This window comes from Schistocerca gregaria, chromosome 4 (genome assembly GCF_023897955.1).
Source record: "Schistocerca gregaria isolate iqSchGreg1 chromosome 4, iqSchGreg1.2, whole genome shotgun sequence".
Taxonomy (NCBI): Eukaryota; Metazoa; Arthropoda; class Insecta; order Orthoptera; family Acrididae; genus Schistocerca; species Schistocerca gregaria.
This window is the reverse complement of record NC_064923.1, coordinates 577,553,278-577,574,050: the sequence shown is the minus strand read 5'-3', so window position 1 is coordinate 577,574,050 and position 20,773 is coordinate 577,553,278. Positions and strand designations below refer to the sequence as shown.

Sequence of the window (20,773 nt, the reverse complement as noted above, 5' to 3'; positions counted from 1 at the left end):
CACCGTCTGACTTGTGCTGCGGCCAGCGAGTGCTGGCTACTGACGCAGCGCATGCTGACGTTACTCTAGCGGCGATTGCCAGAGTCTATCTCCCCTGATGAGGTATTGCGCCCCGACGGCGTATACTTTCCATCAACCAGAATGAACGCCGTGAACTGGCTAAAAGGCATGTCCGTTTACTACATATTTTGCGATGCTCCCAAAGGCACACTCGACTTTTGGTCCCTATTGATTACGACACATGCAGCTTTCAGCCGACACCCGAAGTACAGAACTCGTTTCGCAAATTATTTAGGTTCATTATTTGCGGATCCTCCTGCTCACTGGGGCGTTCCGGGTATGAGACGCTGAAAATGAAGAAGAATCCTGGAGCATATTGATCATCTACGGATGGAATGGGGGGGTGGGGGGGGGGGGGTAGGGGAACCCCTCCAAACAGACGAGAAGAAGACTCGACGCTCGGCTACGGCAGTTGTAGGATCTTTCTTTGTAATGAAACAAAAATAAATCTATACATGCAATACAAAATGAAAAAAAATTTAAAATGTTATACAAATTAAGGAAATAAATAAATAAAACAACATCGACAAACCCAGTACATCCGCTTCCTGATCCTTCGATCCTCGAACACGAACACGTTGCTTGGGCGTGGCGGCGGGATGGCCAGGCTTCGGGTGTCGACCCCTGCCCTACCAGCCGTACTGCTCCTCCAGCGGTTCATTAGGAGAAAAAAAAGGATGGATAGAGCGTCTGCCATGTAAGCTGGAGATTCCGGGTTCGAGTCCCGGTCGGGGCACATATTTTCAGCTGTCCACATCGAGGTATATCAACAACACCGAGCGAGGTGGCGCAGTGGGTAGCACACTGGACTCGCATTCGGGAGGTTGACGGTTCATTCCCGTCTCCGGCCATCCTGATTTAGGTTTTCCGTGATTTCTCTAAAATCGCTTCAGGCAAATGCCGGAATGGTTCCTTTGAAAGGGCACGGCCGATTTCCTTCCCCATCCTTCCCTCATCGCAGCTTGCGTTCCGTCTCTAATGACCTCGTTGTCGACGGGACGTTAAACACTAAGACCCTCCTCCTCCTCAACAACACCTGTCGGCAGCTGAGGTTGCTATTTAGTCATCATTTATTCCAGGGAAAAGCTGGACGGTCATCAACAGTAACTGTTCTTTCGAGAACAAGTTACTGTCTTCATATATATATATATATATATATATATATATATATATTAAATTCATGAGTTGTTACGCTGATTACGCGGAACTGCTCTCACTTATCTGCTCTTTTGGCTCAAATGGCTCTGAGCACTATCGGACTAAACATCTGAGGTCATCAGTCCCCTAGACTTAGAACTACTTAAACCTAACTAACCTAAGGACATCACACACATCCACGCACGGGGCAGGATTCGAACCTGCGACCGTAGCAGCAGCGCGCTTCCAGACTGAAGCGCCTAGAACCGCTCTGCCACAACGGCTCATTCTATCTTCGGAATTGTGAGCCCGACATTTTCCCTAAAATATGATGGTATGTCACTGGTCTCACAAATTTTACACATCGATATGAATAGTTCCTTAGGTGCCACTTCCCCAGTTATTTCAGAAATTCCTGTGGAATCTTATTTAACTCTTGTGCCTAAATTGATTTTAAATCTTTCGAAGCTCTTTCATATTATTGTTCTAGTACTGGATCCCTTAACTCTCCCGTGTCGGCTCCAGTGCGAGGTAAGTGAAATGCAACAGATAGAAACGATTCAATTAAGAATGGCACTGATCGTCACGGGCTTCTAATGCAAGAATGTATCACAGAAGAGAGTAAGTTACGTGGAAGATGTGTGGCATTTCAGAGATTCTTAAAAAAATTCTTAAATAATTCTTAAATAAAGTTTTATATAATTCTGAAATAAATTCCGAAAGAGGTAGAGAACCAATCTACTTCCTTCATATTACATCTTGTGTAATTTGCCACGACTTTTTAACTAGACACATTGTGGCCGATACCAAGGGGTACCATCAACAGTATTCTTCTGGCGGGAGATCGGTAAATATATTCGTAGGGGGAAACCATGCTCGTACGCACTGCAGAGTGCAATTGTAGGTGTAGATGCATGTGAAAGATTTCATCCATTATCAAATGTTGGCGTCACAATAACACCGAATCAGTGACGGATCTTTGCAGTTAAAACGGTGAACAAAATCTTCAGTTACTGAGAAAGCACGACGACAGATGCACTGAGCAATGACTTACCGCTAAGACAAAGGAGAGCGCGAACGATGCGGGCGGTGACTTCATGATCGTTGCAGCCACTGCAGATGGCGTCACCGAAATTCGTCAGCACCTCCGTTTGAGTGGTTATACTGAAATGAGGTGCCACAGAACGTGACAACTGTATAAAGAAGATTTCAGGAGTTTGTCATGGAAAGAACAGCTGAAGAACATAAAGAAAATGAAATTATATGAGAAGATGAACGATTCAGGCGGATATGTTGCTGAAGAACTGAAGGACGTACCTGTTTACCTGCGCTGGGTTATGTAGTACAGTTGTCTCTGCGGTAAAAGTTCCCACACGTGCACCCCGTGCGGAATGACTGTTCTGGGTGCCGCGCCTGCTTATATTAGCGTTCTGGGTTCTCACGTGGTAGCGATTGGCACACGGCGTAAAATTATCCTAATAGGAAATTACGCTACTGGGTTTATGGCTCCCTTTGTTCTTTATTTAGACAACGGACCACTACCTGCACGGGTGAAAGTCTTTCAGTTCTAAAAAGCTGCCATATAGCTCGAAGAAAAAGAGACATTGAGTAGAACAATTCAGTATACTAATGTTTGTGAGCGAATGTTAACTTCTCACAAAGGGGATTGTTCTCAGGTTACGCTCACGAGTGCCGACCGACACATTTCTTTTAGCCCTGTATGCTTTCTGTGTTGTTAATAACTCATCTGGTACAATGGCGGCATCGTGAAAATATGTTCCATAGAGGCGCAGATTTTCGTTATACTATACTTGAAGCACAAGATTATACACAGGGATCGGTCTGCATATGGCCCACGTTTTCTACATTTTTACCTCGCAAGCCGCCGTACGATGTGTGGAAAGGAGTTAGTGGTGTACCAGTGTCATTCACTTCTTCCACACCCATCCCCGCCCGCATTTCCACACACTTATCCTTTTTAAGATGATATGTGGAAAGAAAGACGGTTTGTACCATTCGGTATTAGCCCCAAATTCCCTAATTTTAGTGTTTTCGTCATTAACCGGCATGTACAAGGTGAGGCAGCTAAGACAGCCAGCTCCGCATATATGCAGAATGAGTAAACATATCGAGGTGAGGGCAATACGGCAAATTTTCTGATGTTCGTAAGTAAATTCCTTTGTTTATAGTCGTCGGATTACAGCAACGACATCGATTTTTCTAATGTAACTATACAATTTTTTTTCAGGACATCTGAAAGAAGCTTTTGATAGAACTTCAGAGACATGACATGTGTGAGAATTGATCAAAAGTATTAAGATAACAGCGCCGTAGATCCACTGTCACGCCGTCAGCGGAAGAGATTCCACAGACTTCTGCCCTGTTCTAACAAATGCAAACAAAAACGTAACATCAGATGTGGTGCTTGTGTTTACCTGTGCATTTGAAGCATATCAGCATGTTGCAGCAAACAAATAACTTGCTCTTAAACCAGCAGAAAATATGATTGTCGTTTGTGAGGAATGTCTCAAAACTGTTAGAGCTGCACAAAGGTTTCCTGCTGATGAGTATCCAGATAGCGCCAAGCACTCACGATCTCTTTTTGCTAGTATAAAAAGTTTTAGATTCTAGAAGCGTGGAGAATAAAATATGCCAAGAAAACAGAACTGCAACTGACGGAAGAAATGGAACTAACATCTTAACAACAGTAACACACAGTGTAAATGACACTAAGAGGCACCTCGAAAGTTCGAGAGAGATTCATATATCGCTGAAGATAGAGATTCATGGCAATTTACATCCTATTTTGGTTGCAGATCTTCGAATGTTATCTGCGAATAGCGCAAAATAATGCAGCATACAAATTTTTCAAAGGAAAATGTACCGATGAGCGATAATGCTGACCGCATTGATGCAAAGAATAGTGAGAAATATTAGACAATAAATACTTTCTTACGAACACGTGAACTGTCATACGAGGAAATAACAGTAACAACAAATTCAATGTAAATGTGAACAGGGGTCTGAGGATGAACCTATCGGTTAGAAACTGGTATTCGCGCTACTTATTTAAGTACGTAGACATGTTAACATCAGTTTCCCTCCCCAGTCCGAACATGTGCGTCTTCATGTTAACTAGAGAGCGTAGATTTATTAAAAACTGTGACTGAGGCAATGATTAAAACATTCATAATGCTTTCCTTACAATTTCCGTATATTTTCATGTTGGTTACATGGATAAGTCACAAACTGCAACTTTTGAGTGCGCTGTGTGGTTGACAATACTTGTGGTGGCTTATCCCTTGCATTTAGTAAGACTGGATGTATTAAAGAAACGAGAGTTTAGTAATTCAGCCTGTGACTCCGATATGCACGTTGTTTTCGCTGTTCTATTGGTAAACAAGTCTTGAAAAGTATTGTAGCTATGTTGGATATTGTCTGCTGCCAGCTGTCAAAAGGTTTCACGCACTTGCATAGCATCGACAATTATTATTTTGCCTAAAAACGGATTATAGTATTTGCGTTAAATTTTCTTATATAAAAGTAATGAATTGCAGCTATGTTCGTTATATTGCTCAATCAACCAGATCGTTGCCATGGCAACCACCGAAGAGGCTTTGGCACTCTTCACAACACAAATGTTGTTCTTCTCTCTACAGATACCACTTCAATGTGGTTGTTCCTACGATACGGCTGTTTGCATCGTAGAGGCACATTGACCCTCTCACCTCGGCGAAATCCACGTTTTGCGGAGTAATGAGCATAAATGTAGCTGTAGGAAATGAATACAGTGCAGCGAAGTTTTAGAAATCTGAAATGTTGCTTTTATTGAGTGCTTTAAATAAGACAAGGTTTTACATGTGTTACAAAATGGTTCAAATGACTCTGAGCACTATGGGACTTAACATCTGTTGTCATCAGTCCCCCAGAACTTAGAACTACTTAAACCTAAGTAACCTAAGGACATCACACACATCCATGCCCGAGGCAGGATTCGAACCTGCGACCGTGTCGGTCACGCGGTTCCAGACTGAAGCGCCTAGAACCGCTCGGCCACTTCGGCCGGCCATGTGTAACAAGAGTATCGAAGAAGACCATGGAGACCTTAAAGACGACGGGCGCTCATGACGTCCCACTGCATCATCAACCTATGATATCGCGGAAAAAGTAAAGAAATGATTTTTAATTATCGCCGAATCATTTTCAGAGAAGAGCTGATGATATGTGTGTATCAGTTTGCTCATTAAATATTTTTTTCGAATGTTTTGGGCACGAAAAATGTGGCAATAATATTTATTCCAGCCGGCCGCGGTGGTTTCGCGGTTCTAGGCGCGCAGTCCGGAACCGTACGACTGCTACGGTCGCAGGTTCGAATCCTGCCTCGGGAATGGATGTGTGTGATGTCCTTAGGTTAGTTAGGTTTAAGTAGTTCTAAGTTCTAGGGGACTAATGGCCACAGCAGTTGAGTCCCATAGTGCTCAGAGCCATTTTTTATTTATACCAAAATTGTTTAATTTCGAACAGAAACAGCGGCGAATGCAAGTTGGCGCTAGATGAAGTCAATAGCGATGCAGAACTGCTTAAATGTGTCATAATAAGTCATGATACGTACGTGTACAGATATGACATCGATGCTGAGAGTCAATCCTCTTTCTGGAAACATTCAGTTTCGCCAAGACCGAAAAACGTTCAGCAAGTGCAGTCAAATTTTTATGGAGTGATACAGCATGATTTCTTTGCATTAGGTCAAACGATCACTGAGGCTCTTCGCCGCTTTGGTGAAGTGATCCGCAAAATGAAGACAGGTTTGTGGCGAAACAATTAGTGCCCATTGCAGTTATGATAATCATCCGCATAAACTCCGCTGCTTCCTAGTGATTTCTGGCCAAGATAAATACTATAATGACGTCTTGACCTCCATTCCGCCACAAAATAATCCGTATTACTTTTTTCCGTTCCGAAAGATGGAGGAAACTTTAAAGGGCACTCGGTTACAATTATAGATTAAAGGCGCATCGATGTGAGAACCTGTTTTATTCAGCCACACGTGTGCAAACTGTATAATCTCACGTCTGTTATTATAGTAAACATCTTTTCACTGTACTTGAAATCATCTCCAGGTGGCAGAAATTACTTTAGAAGCATATGACCTGCTCCGGATCACCTATAAATTTCTTCGAATGGTTTTGGAAGGGCAGCGAAGGTTGCTTTTTTTCAGTCCTCCAGCTTCACGCCCTCCTGTGGCGTAATTTCCGCGAGATGTAAAAGTCACGGTGTAAGGTGGACTTACGACTTCAATCATAATCTGAGTATAAATGTTGTAATACGTGTCATTGATTTATGGGGATAGATCTATAAGCAGCGATAGGAACTTTTACCTGGTCACTCGCGGAATAGTCAAGGCGTTGAGGTCAGTGTGGAAACCACCCTGCAGATAATCCAAGAGTACCATATCTGGACCAGAACGTTATTCCACCAGATTATGAAAAACACTGAGGTGGCAAGACTCATGGGACAGAAGTATTTAGTACACAAAGTATAGACGGACAGTGCACGGGCGGAGTTGTACTTTTTGCCAGATTATATATGTGAAAAGATCCCGACGTGATTATGTCCGTCAGGACAGTGCAATGAAACATGGTGTTAGTGGGCTTTGGTAGCAGACGACTGACGCGAGTGCCATTGCTGACAGAATGACATCGCCGGCAGAGCCTCTCCAGGACTTTTGACCATGTCTTTTGGACCCTAGAGCGCTGGAGAGACGCTTGGCCTGATCACATGAGTCCTGATTTCACTTGGTAAGACCTGGTGGTAGGGTTCGAGTTTGACGCAGAAGCCATCGACACAGGTTATCAAGAAGGCGTTTTGCAAGCTGGTGGTTGCTCGTAATGGTTTAGGCAGTTTTTACATGGATTCGACTAGGTCTTATGATTCAGGAGCACCGATCATTGACTTGAAATTGTTATGTTCGGATACCTGGAAATAATCAGCAGCCATTCAGCGATGGACTTTTTATGGAAGACAGTGAGCCCTGTCACTGGGCCGCTACTGCTCTTCATTGTTTTAAAGAACATCCTGGACAGTTCAGGTTAATAATTGGGCCACCCAGATCGCCCGTTATGAATCCTATCCCACATTTATGGGACATAATCTAGAGATCAGTTGGTGAACAAAATGCTGCACCAGCAACACTTGGGCAATTGCGGACAGCTATAGAGGCAGCATGCCTCAGCCTTTCTGCAGGAACCTCCAAATTCATGTTGAGTCCATGCCACATCGAGCTGCTGCACTAAACCGTTCAAAAGGAGGTCCGACACTATATTAGGAGCATTCTCATGGCTTCTCTCGTCTCTGTGTAAAATCATAAAGAAATACGTTGTTGTAAGGGGGTCGAAGCATTTTTCATTTTGTCTTAATCTGAATTCAGGAAGTTGTCTGATGACTTACGACTGTTGAAGAAGTGAAGCTGGTGAGAGACATTCTTATGTGGTAGTAATTGGCAGTGTATGTTAAGGTATACTGGTTTGAATAGCTTCATATCTGGATGAGTCTAGAGCAGAAAGATCGCAACTGAAATGGTGCAGTAAGTTTTGTTTGGTAATTGAAAGTGACATCTCCGAGTAGAATCTTTTATAATTTTGTGGGGACGCTACTACGTAAAGGTGATGTGCATTCATAGAAATACAATATATTGTGTAGCTCAGAATGCTTTACCGTGGCTGTCAATAAAATAAGTAACAAACGCGTTTTTTCAATAATGTTGTTTTATTGATGTCACGTGCTTTTTAAGCACTTATTAAAACCTAAGTCAAATTATAACCTGCTTTTCATGCTACATTTGCTTTGCACAAATATAGAACAATTTAGATGTGGAATCAGCAATGTGGCAGTTAATTCGAGAGTTTACATTCATACTTCAGGTTTCACGCATTAATTGCATTCTTCAAGCAGCTAACAGTACTTCAAGCTGCAGGCATGTTTGTGGGCTTGCCTGCTTACTTTAGTACTTTAACCAAAATGTGTTTCGTTTAGTTTTGGTCGAGCGTGTATTAGAACAGTGCTTTACTTTAGACCTAAAGTTATGTGTCAAGGACTTGCTTAATCTGATATTTTGTATCCATATGTGTTTTGTAACAACTTATCTGTGTATGTAACATGTGTGTGTGTGGGGAGGGGGGAGGATTGGGTGGAGACAGGAGTCCGCAGTCATGTCTAAGACACCAGTTTTAATGGATATTTCTAGATGTGGAAATAGTATGTTCAACAAAAACTTAGTTGCTGATATACTTTACGTAGTTTTGCCGATATATTAGATGATTAATGAGTTGTGTATGAATTGGCAAGTACAAATACCACACGTTTTGTGCAACAACATAGAACACGAAATTTTTAATTTGATGAGCCATTGTGCCTTACACCAAGTGTAGGCCAAGACATAGAATGTCTACTGCCTGCTTAGCATGTTACTGTTAGTAGTATATGTTTTGTAATATTGTAAACCTGTAAATATCATTGCAGTACCTAATTTGAGATTTCACATTTCTGGCAAAGGCATGAATTTTTATGTATATTTTAGATAACCGAGTTGAATACATTTAAACATTCTGGTGTTGATGAAAGTCACATGTTTTTGCAGACATTTTACATGTTGAATTAACATTTTGACTTCCGGCAAGAAATTTGTATTTTGTAGAAAAATTTTAATTTTTAAGTATTTAATTTGAAAATCCACTGTGCATTGCACCAAGTGTATTCCTAAAAATACAATGTCAACTGCGTGATTAGTGTATTATGATTGAGCCTTGTATATTTTGTAATTATTTAGACATGGAGATATCTTTGTGGCTCTTATTGTGAGAGTCCCCAAGAAAATTTTTGACAGATATTTGTGTGAGTGGAAATAAGCTTATAACGCTTGGCATACGCCTTTCACTGCTGTTTTGCTGACATTTTGTGGACACCTTTGATATGGAAACAACATTGTCATATTTGGCCACCATCATACGTTTCATAAAAATATTTATATGTGGAAATATTTAATTGTCCATGTGCCTTACACCAAGAGTGGCACAGAACTCGAAATAGGCTCCTTTGCATGTGCTGCTTAACCTGTAAGGTAAGTTCGTATATGCTACATCTAGATTAATATATGATAAGTAATCGAAAGCTTCTGAACACAGTGCCAATTTATGCTAAATTCAGATCAAGCTGAAGTATTTTTGACATACAAATACATCAGTATTTATCGATACCATTACATACTTCTGACCTTGGAACAAATTTTAGATTGCTTGGATACCTTTGAATATTGTACCACAATGGCTGCTACTAGCCCACAGCTCGTGGTCGTGCGGTAGCATTCTCACTTCCCATGCCCGGGTTCCCGGGTTCGATTCCCGGCGGGGTCAGGGATTTTCTCTGCCTCGTGATGGCTGGGTGTTGTGTGATGTCCTTAGGTTAGTTAGGTTTAAGTAGTTCTAAGTTCTAGGGGACTGTTGACCACAGATGTTAAGTCCCATAGTACTCAGAGCCTATGACTAATAGTACAAGTGAGCTGGTTACTCTGTCTTTGTTTATGTATGTATTTAAATTTTTAACTTTTTTCTTAATTTCGTACCAGCATCAAAGGGTTAGCTGCACCATCGAAAAAAATGTACATAGTCGAATTTCGACTCTGGAAACTAATGTTGATATCATATTGGTACTTGTGGAAAGCGTTTGTCAAACAGGTGATGACAGTAGATAATAAATTTGTAGAAAATGTAATGCTAAGTAACAACGAAACCAGCACACTAGAAAATAATTTTTCTCTACTGTACAAAGAAGTTGAAAAATTGCCCACTGGTATAGTTAATACAAACTTGCTAACAAATTTATTACTGTGTTTTGCTACATTCCAGTCAGAAACTTTTGAGGTGAAGGTGGTTTACATCCTGTGGATTTTCTGTAACATTGTAGATATTATTTTGTGTCGAATATGACTGACATTATGGAAATCAGGTTTGTTGAGAGGTTTCTCGAAGGTGATCCATTGAGTTTTGCTAATCAGTAAACTAGTGATGACACAACCTATACAGAGTTTCAGAAAGTATTTTCAGATAGATTTTTTTGGAGATTGAACAAACAAGAATAAAATGTCTATTTCTCAATAGAGCTTACTAGTTCCATGAACTATTTCAGATCGATGCTTTAAAAAGATTATCAGCTGTTGCACAGTGGGACTTAGTATATGGGCCAGATGACACAGTTGGCTAGTTTAGGAAACATCTGTATAAATTAGATAGACTTTTGAAAAAAGAAACATGGAATTACAGCCACAACAGGTTTACTCATTTTGAAAGAGCTAATAATCCAAACTGCCACACTGACAATCAGAACAGGAGGGAACCTAGTAGCCACAATGGTAACAGTTATCATAAGCAGGAACATAATAGACTAAATATTTACATTTTTTTATTCTGGAGAGCATCATGGCAATAGCTGGAACAGTTGGAATATAGATGATAACAGAAACACAAGGAAACAGGATTGGGTGATAATTCAGGAAACGAAAATTTAATTTGGACCCCACTGTCAGTCTGCAAGTTGTGGGCTCATGAAGCAAATAACAGACTACAAATTACACAAATAGTGACACACAAGAAAAACACTGTAATGAAGCTATCAGTAGCTATCTTAGTTATGTGTACTAGCCTGCTAATATTGCATCTGTTGAGAAGGAAGTATGTTCACCAGGTAAGGCAAAATATGCAAATAAGGTAAGTGAGCACACAGAAATTGGAGAGAGAGTAAACAAGAAATTAATTTATCAGAATTCTGTAACTGGGTAGAGATTACTCATTTCTTAAATGCTGAAATAATAGATTTTTTTGATGATCTTTGTATTTAGAAATTAGTAGAAGAACCAGGTATGATGATTTGGTAAACTGTGTGATGATATTGACGATGTTTGTGGTATTATTGAATATGATAAACTGAAGGTCAGTGATGATTAGAATAGTAAGAAGAAAAGGATTTTGTTTATATTAAAGAAGAACTGCAGGATTAGGTATCAGTAACGAAATGAGGAGTAGTGGCTATGATGCTGTAGAGGTACCCAAGGACACTGTTAAAGAATTAAGGGAACAAAACTCTTGATTTAATTACTAGTAAAGAGGCATGTATAGATGATCATACTAATTCAGTTATGAGTTATGACAGTGACAGGAAGTTGCTTCATGTCGTGAAAGAAAATGAATCTTTTCTATATAATATGCTGTTAAGTGATGATGCTGTTGAGAATGATTCAGACAGGTGTCATAAAATCATATGTGTTATTGTAAAGCAATTTAAAGTTAATGCTGATCTACATGAAACAAGTAAGTGTACATCGACTAAGGAAATTCATAGTGACAGGGATTATGATGTCTGTGATCATTTAATGAATGTATGCCAAGGCAATGGAACTGCTAACAACAGCAGTGTTTTTGAAGGCTTTAGTTTTGAAGAGACAGAAGGTGACCTGTTTCATAAGGATGTTAAGGCTGATAAATGTACTGATGTTTGTTGTCTGTTCTTTAAAGGCAGAATAGCATCATGGGAAGGCAGGTATCTTATTGACACAGGCAGCCTGGTTCCAGGAATGCTTCAATCCTTAAGTAAAAACTAAGACATATTGGGGACTGCTGTAATCTGAGTATGAATTAAAGGTCCAACTGTGTACATAGTAAAGACTTTAAAAGTCAGGCCTTAATAACTTCCACAACTGAGGGAATATCTTTTACACATGGATGTTTAATAAATCAAGAGCTCAGTGAGGATCTTATCCTCAGTACATCATGGATAGTTAATGTGATTGCATATTTTGATTGGGGATGATGGAAGTTGATTGTGAATGCACCTGATTGGGATTCTACTTGTACCAATTTAATAAAGTCAACTGTATTTTATGAGGAGGATAAAATAAATAATGTACGATTTTTAAAAGTCGGTGGCTTTGTAGTCTAAGATAAAAAAATAGATATAGATGAAGCACAATTTAAAGAACTTGTAGACACTTAGATTCCAGAAGCAAATGGGTTAACTGATTATCAGGAATGGGCTTTGGAATCATTCTTGTGGGAGTATAGTGACGTGTTTAGTAATAATTCAGGTAGAATGAGAGGATATCAGTTTACCTTACACCTGAAACAACACCAACCATTTTTCATAGAGCCATATTGTGTACATTTAGCTAATAAATTTGAAGCTGAGAAAGAGTCGCATAAGATGGAAGTGTGTGATATGACTGAGGGAAGTGTTAGCCCATATAAAATTTCAATAGTCAAAAAGAGACAAAGAAGTGACATTGACACTGGGTTCTATGCATCTGAACAAGTATTTGTACAGAGAAACAGATCACCTGAAAAACAGTGACAAATTTGACACAAATATAAAAATATTGAGAATATGTCTAGTTTCTACATAACGTCTGGATTTAATCAAGTACCATCAGCTCAATCATCATGTAAATAAACTGTATTTCTTTACAGAATTAGATTCCATCAATACTGTGTAGTGCCTTATGGTCTGAACACATCTGTAGCTCAAATTATTAGATCATTACATTATGTGTTTTATCAAGATCTAGTAGGAAAACTTAATTTTTATGTAGATGACATTTTTTAACAGGACAAAACTGGGAAGAGCATTTTGAATTGTTGAATCAGGTATGAAAAATTTTTTGACAAGGAGTTATGGCTCTTAGATTAGATTAGATTAGATTAATACTTGTTCCATAGATCATGAATACGACACTTCGTAATGATGTGGAACGTGTCAGGTTAATAAAAGATGTCTGTACAAGAAATTACATTACACAAAATATTGCATGACACTAATGATTAAGGTTTTTTTTCTTAAGACATGAGCAATAAAACACTGCCACACAAGAAGAATTATCAGCTGCTTACTGAGCATGTACTAAATTTTGATCTAATTTGTTGGGACATAAAATAATTGTATATTCAGACCACAAAGCATTAAGTTACCTGCAGGACTGTAGAATTTATCACAATACACTTACCAGATGGGGAATGTATTTGCAAAAATTTGATTATGAAATTAAATATATTAAGTGATCAAACAATGTTTTGAAAATGCTCTGTCAAAGAGGTCATTAGGTGTAAGTGTTACACCCAAAATTAGGAGAAAGAATGTAAAATCAAATATATGAAGGGTATACATTATAAGAAAATTATTAGGACCATGGTTAACACAATTAAAAGGAATCAAAACTGTGATTCAAACTGGATGTTAGTAATGAGTTGTTTAAGCAAAAGAGGGTATTAAAAATTAGATACTTATTGCAAAGTATATAAAGGAACAGTTTTCAGGAGAATAGGTGTGGATTGTAACCACTGGAAGTTATGTTGGCCAGAGAAACAGCCTGGGAAGTGGATTCAGTATATATATGAGAGTTATGGACATTGTGATATTTAGAAGTGTGTACAAAAGCTACAAGAAAATATTTATTTCTATAACATGGCTAACAAGATAACAAAAAACTGTCTACTTGTGACATGTTAGAAAGTCAAGGTAAGTAACAAAACTTGTCAAGGTGAGTTGCAAAATATCTGTGACAAACATATCGATTTATTTGCTGTGGATTTTTATGGAAATGTATCAAATTTCTAATTGGTTATTGTTATATTTGTGTTGTGCTTGATGTTTTCTCCAAATATTTAAAATTATATCCTGTCTGAGATGATACAAGTAGTGAGATTACTGATAAATTTAAGAAGTATTAATGGATTAAATACACTTTTGGTGTATTTGTTTAAAAAGAATCTGGAATATGAAGTACAACCATTACAACATTTTGTATGAGTCTGAAGTGTGAGGATGTAGTAGAAGCTATGTCAGTTGTGTTAGCATAGTGGTTGTTTATAATTTGTATTGTGGAGTCTAATGACTCAGTGTATATGTATCCAAGAACAGAAACTCCGCTAGTGTTTATATTATTTAAAGAAAATGATGCTGGGCATCCCCTATATCAATATACAGAGTTGCATTTCAGAAAGGACTATGAATCCACAACTCAACAAAGAAGAAGAATAAAGGACGAGTATTATGTAAACTATTTATACAAATTCTTCCATTGCTGCTTCTCGCTAAAGGGTGTCCCTAAGTCACCATGCCAAGGGTTGTAAAATTGTGACCAGCTACCCAATTATTAACACACTTCAATATTAATAAATCAACTTTGGGATGCAAGACAGTGGTGACCATTAGAGTAGGAAACTACAAACATTTTTCCATGAAGACTATGACAGCCTTGTCTCAGAGTGCGATAGATGTACTAACATGTACAGCTATTACTTTTGGAATAACAAACAGGTTTTACTTTTTTCCATCTGTCTCGTTTTTATTCAATTGTCCATTGTATGTGTATGAGATTAAAAGACTGGCACAGAAGAGGAAATCACCACATATCATATCAAAACATTCGGAATAATTTAAAATTCGGAATAATTTAAAAATTTGAAGAGGAAAAAATTAGGAAATGCAGGATGTCCCTCACCAGCTAGACGACAAAAGAGAAACACGATACAGTAGCTAGATATGAGTATAATGCAGCATTCATAGTTTCCTTTTTTGACAGAATTTATCACATTGGTTCAGGACCTAGGAGAGCCCAGAAACAGAACGCTGGTAGGCAATAGTGGGAACAAACGCTCTCGCTGGTTGTAGTAGACTTTCAAGTCGAGGGCAGCACAATGAACCATCCCCTCCCGCACCCCCTGCCCAGCTTCTCCTGAAATGTGCCACTGGCTGGTATAAACATGTGCCCTGAACTTACGAGCACATAACAGTCGTTTCCTTTATGAAACATAGAGTCGGAACTGTACACTCTGCACTTATCGTGCAGTGACATAAGACAACAGCTTTGATAGGATGAATCAAACGCCATTTTTTCTTGGCTTACTTTATCTTATATACACACCATCAAATCAAAAGCATCTAGACACATATTACGGTCCACACATCGTCCTAACGACGTGTTTAACTCTCAATGAGATGTCGAAATGTCTGTGAAGGGACAACAGTTCATTCTACCTCAGGAGTCAAAACCATAAATGGTACTGGTGTGGAAGTTGAGATCTGGACCACAGTCGATTTCCTCATCCACTGGGTGCAGCTCGGGACTATTGGCAGGCCAGTGCATTTCTGGAGTCTTATACTCTACACAAATTATTGTATGACATGTGCTGCTGTATGACAGGGTGCATTGTAATGCTGACACAGTCATCATCTCAGAACTGATACTCTACTGTACAAAGCACATAGTGCTGTTAAACGCTTTTCATATCATCCCACATTTAGAGTTTTAACCATTAAAAGCACCCCCATACCATAACACTACCTTCTTTATACTTCACTGTAGGCTCATAACATCATGGCAGATAAGGTTCTCCTCATATTTCCCAAGTCTCATACCCTTCCATCGGACTGCGACCGGGCATATCGTTGCTCATCACACCAAATCACTCTTCCCATCGTCCACTCTCCAAGCCCCTCAAGCAAAGCTTAGCACTGACTACAGAAGTCTACGACCACAGTACTTATTAACTCCCTGCACACTGCTTCACAGGCACGTTACCAATAATCGACCTGACAAACTTTAGAAGAGTTGATATCTCCCAGATGGATTTGTGGCGCATTGTGACATCCAATGACTAGTCCACGACAGAAGTCATTGAGGTCCCCTGACTAACCCATTCTACTTTTATGCTTCTCTTCTGACAATGTAACTTCGACAGTGCAATACTTCCCACTTCCTTCTCTATCGACAAGTTCTCGTATCTTGGCATCTAGACGTCCTTTACGTATTGCGTTTGGATGACCAGACGCTATTCATCATATATCGTAAAAAGAATAAGAGAACTGCTTCTCAGTTTTTTTAAAGTGTGATGCCACTTTCCATTGCATTAAACATGTACATGTGCTGTAGACCTCTACATCTATATTCATCGGACTGCTGTGGTTTTGTGACATAGTGTCCTTCTACCGTTCCATTTATTAATCTTACTCCCTGTTACTTTCCATTTTGCAGCATAGGAAGATTCATTACTTGTCTGGCTTTGTGCTAGCTGCTATTTGTCTAATTTAATATTTTTAATCCTTAATGTATTCTTTCGGCCTGAGCAATAACCCTAATTCCTCTATGATAGACTGTTGTGGCAGTTCTCCAAGGAATTTCTCGTGAGACGTACAGTGCATTTCTGCTAGTTAAGATTTTTCAACATTCGAGATACCTTCTCTCATCATTCACACAATATTGAGACCATTCACTATGAAATTCTACTTATATTCTGTGTAAATTTTGTTGGTTCGACTTATACCAGCCTCACGTACATGAGCAGTTATCAGGTATCAGCTTTAAAACTCTTTTGTTCGCAGGTGGAAAAATTACAATTTCCCATATCCTAAGGAGATGATTTTCAATGAGCCTTAGTCCACAGTTCCCTGCAATAAAACAATATCAAATGTTTTCTGTTTCTGTCAGCAAGTTCGTTTAGGGTGTCCTATAAAATTAAGTATAAGATGTTGTTGAGGGAATGCCACTTCAAATATAACCGATATAATGAAATTAGAATATACGCAATGTGATAAGAAGCATCCAGACACCCTCATAAACAAATATAAATGTTCTTGGTTTATTACAGTTGAACAATGAAGAGCAACTTCGAGTAATGAGACTGTAGAATCTTCAGGTTTTTCGAAACGGATCACGCCGCAGTAAACCATGATTATTCGGTGATTTCCAGACCTCAGCACTCCCCACATATTAAATTGCATCTATTGCTCACCTAATCATATAACTACCTTCAACATATCTTACCTGCCTTCATTCGAGGCAATGTAAATTTTCTAGTTGGGCTGTCACTAATCAATGCCGTAACGTTACAGTACTAGAGTGCGTGTGCTGAGGTTAAAGAACTCGTGTGATACCTGCTAATTTCTTGTCGGAAGTCCTTTTACCCAGAATAGAGCAGCCCATGTGCCATGAACTCAACAAGCCTCATTCAAATTCGTCTACAGAAACACTGAGCCATATTACCTCTAAAATAATTCATAATTACGAAAATGTTACTAGTGAAAGATTTTCTGCACGAACTGATCTCTCAATTATGTCCCATAAATGTTAACTGAGGGATCATATCATTCACTCTAATTTTCCAAGATTATCTTCAAATCTATAGCAAACAATTGAGGCCCATTGACATGATGTATTGTAATTCATAAATATTCCATCTTTTCTTACTTTAACATGAAGTTCATGATTGGCTGCATATGGCGTGCAAGTAACCAAACATGAGCATTTGCACTCAATGATCGGTTCAGTTTGACCAGAGGACCTAATCAGTTCTATGTAAACACAGACCACACCATTTTGGAGCCACTATTCACCTGAACAGTGCGTTGTTGATAACTTTGGTCCACGGCTACATAGGGTCTGCGCCACACCCAAACCCTACCGTCAGATCTTACTAAATGAATTCGGCACTCATCTGAACTGGCCACAGTTTTCCAGTCGTTTAGGCTCCAACCGAAATGACCACTAGTCCAGGAGAGCTGAGAGCTGAAGACAGTGTCCTGGTGCTGGAAAAAGCCCTCACCTGCCCTCATACCCCATTAACCCCAAATTTCGCTGCACTGTCGTAACGACTATGTTCGTCATACGTCACACATTGATTTCTGCGATTACTTCACGCAGTGTTGCTTTTTTCTGACAACTCTGCACAAACGCCGGTGCTCTCGGTCTTTAAGTGAGGGCTATCCATGACTGCATTACCATGGTGATAGGTAATGCCTGACTTTTGGTATTCTCTTGACACTGTGGATCTCGATATAGTGAACATGTTAACGATTCCTGAAATGGAATGTACTGTGTGTTTAGATCCCACTACCATTCCACGTTAAGAGTCTGTCAATTCCTGCTATAGCACCATAACCACGTTTGAAACCTTTTCACTTGAATCACCTGAGTACAAAAGACAGCTACACCAATGCACTGCTCTTCTAAACCTTGTGTACTCGGTATTACCTCCATCTGTATATGTGCATATCGCTATCTCATGACTTTTGTCACCTTAGTGTATACTCGTCATTTACTTTGTACTCTTTTTTAGTTTCATTCCACTATATTTAGTAGTTGTTTATTTGTGTCTCATAATTCGGCTAAAACGCTGAAAATATCGTGTAAAATGGATTTATATGGATTGCTCAAGAGCAATGATTGACGATGAATAATCTGTGAACTGTGACCTGCTTTTAAATGGGCAGATTGTTGCCCGAGTACTACGTACAGATATCATATGCTTGTAGTTGCAACAACACTTGAACGGCATTAATATGAACAGCAGGAAGATTGTGTTTAACTGTGATTCAATTACATACCGTGTCATGTAACCAAGTAGATAAACAAGCATTCGTAATTACTACATACTTAGGCACTGTCCGGGCAATAGTGTTCCATACATAACTATGCAACAAGTTCTAACATTGTACAGGTCTTGAAACTGAAGACCTACAATTTTAGAGTGTCGATAATGAAACCATGAAGACATCTGAAATGATCGGATAAGCAAACTGGAGTGTTCATTTCGAAACGAAGCTTTCAGAATGCCAGGATCGCCAGCCATTGTTGTCACCGAACAGTGGAATCCAGCCATCAGTATGACGGAGGCAACGTAGAGACTTTTCTTACATACAGTTGAGAAAGCAGGCTCTCATACACACGAATTGAGTGTTGGCTAATCTACAGTTAAAAATAAAAGCTGTTTCTTTCAGAATACATTGAAAATATTCCTTTTGAACACTGTTGATTTCGTATTTAAGAAAATTAGTATGAATGTACAGGACGTTGCACTTATCTTAAGCACCCGACATAACTTGCTGGTCAAAATAAAAATAAATAATATATAACGCCGATGTTTACTTGTCTTGGGGACATAACCAGCATGACTGACTTTCTTCTAACTTTGTTAGTTACGAAAATATGAATAGCAACCTATGTTTTGAATTCGGTTACCGACGTCCTCTGTTGACAGTCTGTTCAAAAACATATCATAGTAAACATGATAAAAAAACTGACACAGACTGTCCTGTGCCGATCTTTACTGTTGTACTTAAGTACATTCTCAATAGTGTAACATTTCTACCTCTTCTTTTTTAATGTATATTACACTCGCGTGACTGAATGAACATTGTGCATTATCCTTATCATTTGTCTACTATTATGTTTAAAAGAGATTAATTACTTTATATGTCTCCATTATGAGGAAAGTTATAAGAAAAGAAACCATGCTGGTTAATGTCGCCTAGGTACCTAAACAACATTCGCTTGGTACATTTCCTTTCTTTACAATAAACGCAATTGCAACTGTGTAATAGATTTAAATATACTTCTAAATTACAGCAGATTGCATTAGAATAATAATTCTTAAATGTGATGTTGGTTCGAAAACAGATGTCAAATTGCAACAGGTTAATCACACTCAGTGTCATTCATCTTCACCATGATGTTAGTTTTTATAATTACACAAACTCATAATAGTTACGAGCTAGGAACTAGGTTCGGAGGCTTTTGAGTGAGACAATAAGTTAATTTCATTTCTTTTACATGTGGCATTACATTAGTAGTAGAAGAAAGCGGGTCCTGGTGCACTTCTGATAGCAAATTGATGGGATAATCACTTAACCTGACCAATTAAAACCTCCTCTCCACTCCAAAGTAGTTGATGTATTAAACCCTCGGGATAATCAGTCCTTCTGAGACACGTCACCCCTTTCATTCCTCCTCCCCCTCCCCTCCCACCTGTTTCCCTCTGCAGAAATCCCCCAGCATACAGTAACCCTGCTTCCACCTCCCTCTCCCATCTGCCCGAAGTGGCAGAAAAATATCTGACTCTGTGTTGGAGAGGAAGGATCTTACGTCATGTAATTCACATAAATGTCAATAACAGTAATACATTAATGTACATCTTTTATTTGATCATTTTGTGGGAAGAAGGGCTCCCCCTGGTTGGAAATAGCTCAGTTGTGGTTCCTTCACTCTTTTGAAATCTTATTGGTGGATACTGGTGCAGTTAGGTCCAAATCCTTACTGCACTGAGCCCATCACCCATCAGTTCTGCAGAAATATTGAGGAAATTTTCATTGATCACTTGAATATTTGATGGGAAATCTCTCATCAAATTAATTGAATGTGTAAAATATTGTAATTTGCAGGAAAAGTACTCATCATATGTCTGAGATCTTGTATACAGTGATGCGTGATTACACAAGCAAACTCCTCAACCACTGCAACCCACATCTGGTGAAGATGTCTTAGCACCAGTGACATGGTAGACATTCCGGGAACCACAACAGCCAGCAGCACCAGTGGCCTCGCATATTTCAGCATTTGCAGGTCGATAAAGACGACTGTGTACAGGGCTACATCATTTGGCATGCACATCATAAGTCGCCCTAATCCCTGAACAAAGCATCATATGATGACAACGGTCTTTTTGGTTGAGTCATCAGGTCAGAGGTGGCAGGAAGCACTAGC

At 39.2% G+C, this 20,773-nt stretch overlaps 1 protein-coding gene across 2 annotated transcripts in view; it reads right to left on the bottom strand.

The window, feature by feature from the left end:
- LOC126267306 (uncharacterized) overlaps positions 1 to 2,591 on the bottom strand; it is a 66,154-nt gene extending 63,563 nt beyond the window's left edge. Inside the window, exons 1-2 of one of the 2 annotated variants that reach the window (XM_049972393.1) lie at positions 2,515 to 2,591; positions 2,252 to 2,390 (exon numbers count right to left, since the gene is read on the bottom strand). In XM_049972393.1, the coding sequence (XP_049828350.1) occupies positions 2,252 to 2,296 (45 nt within the window). In that variant the 5' untranslated portion in view covers positions 2,297 to 2,390; positions 2,515 to 2,591. The remainder of the gene's footprint in view (positions 1 to 2,251; positions 2,391 to 2,514) is intronic. The other variant, XM_049972392.1, reaches the window with a different exon arrangement.
- Positions 2,592 to 20,773: the final 18,182 nt, after the last annotated feature.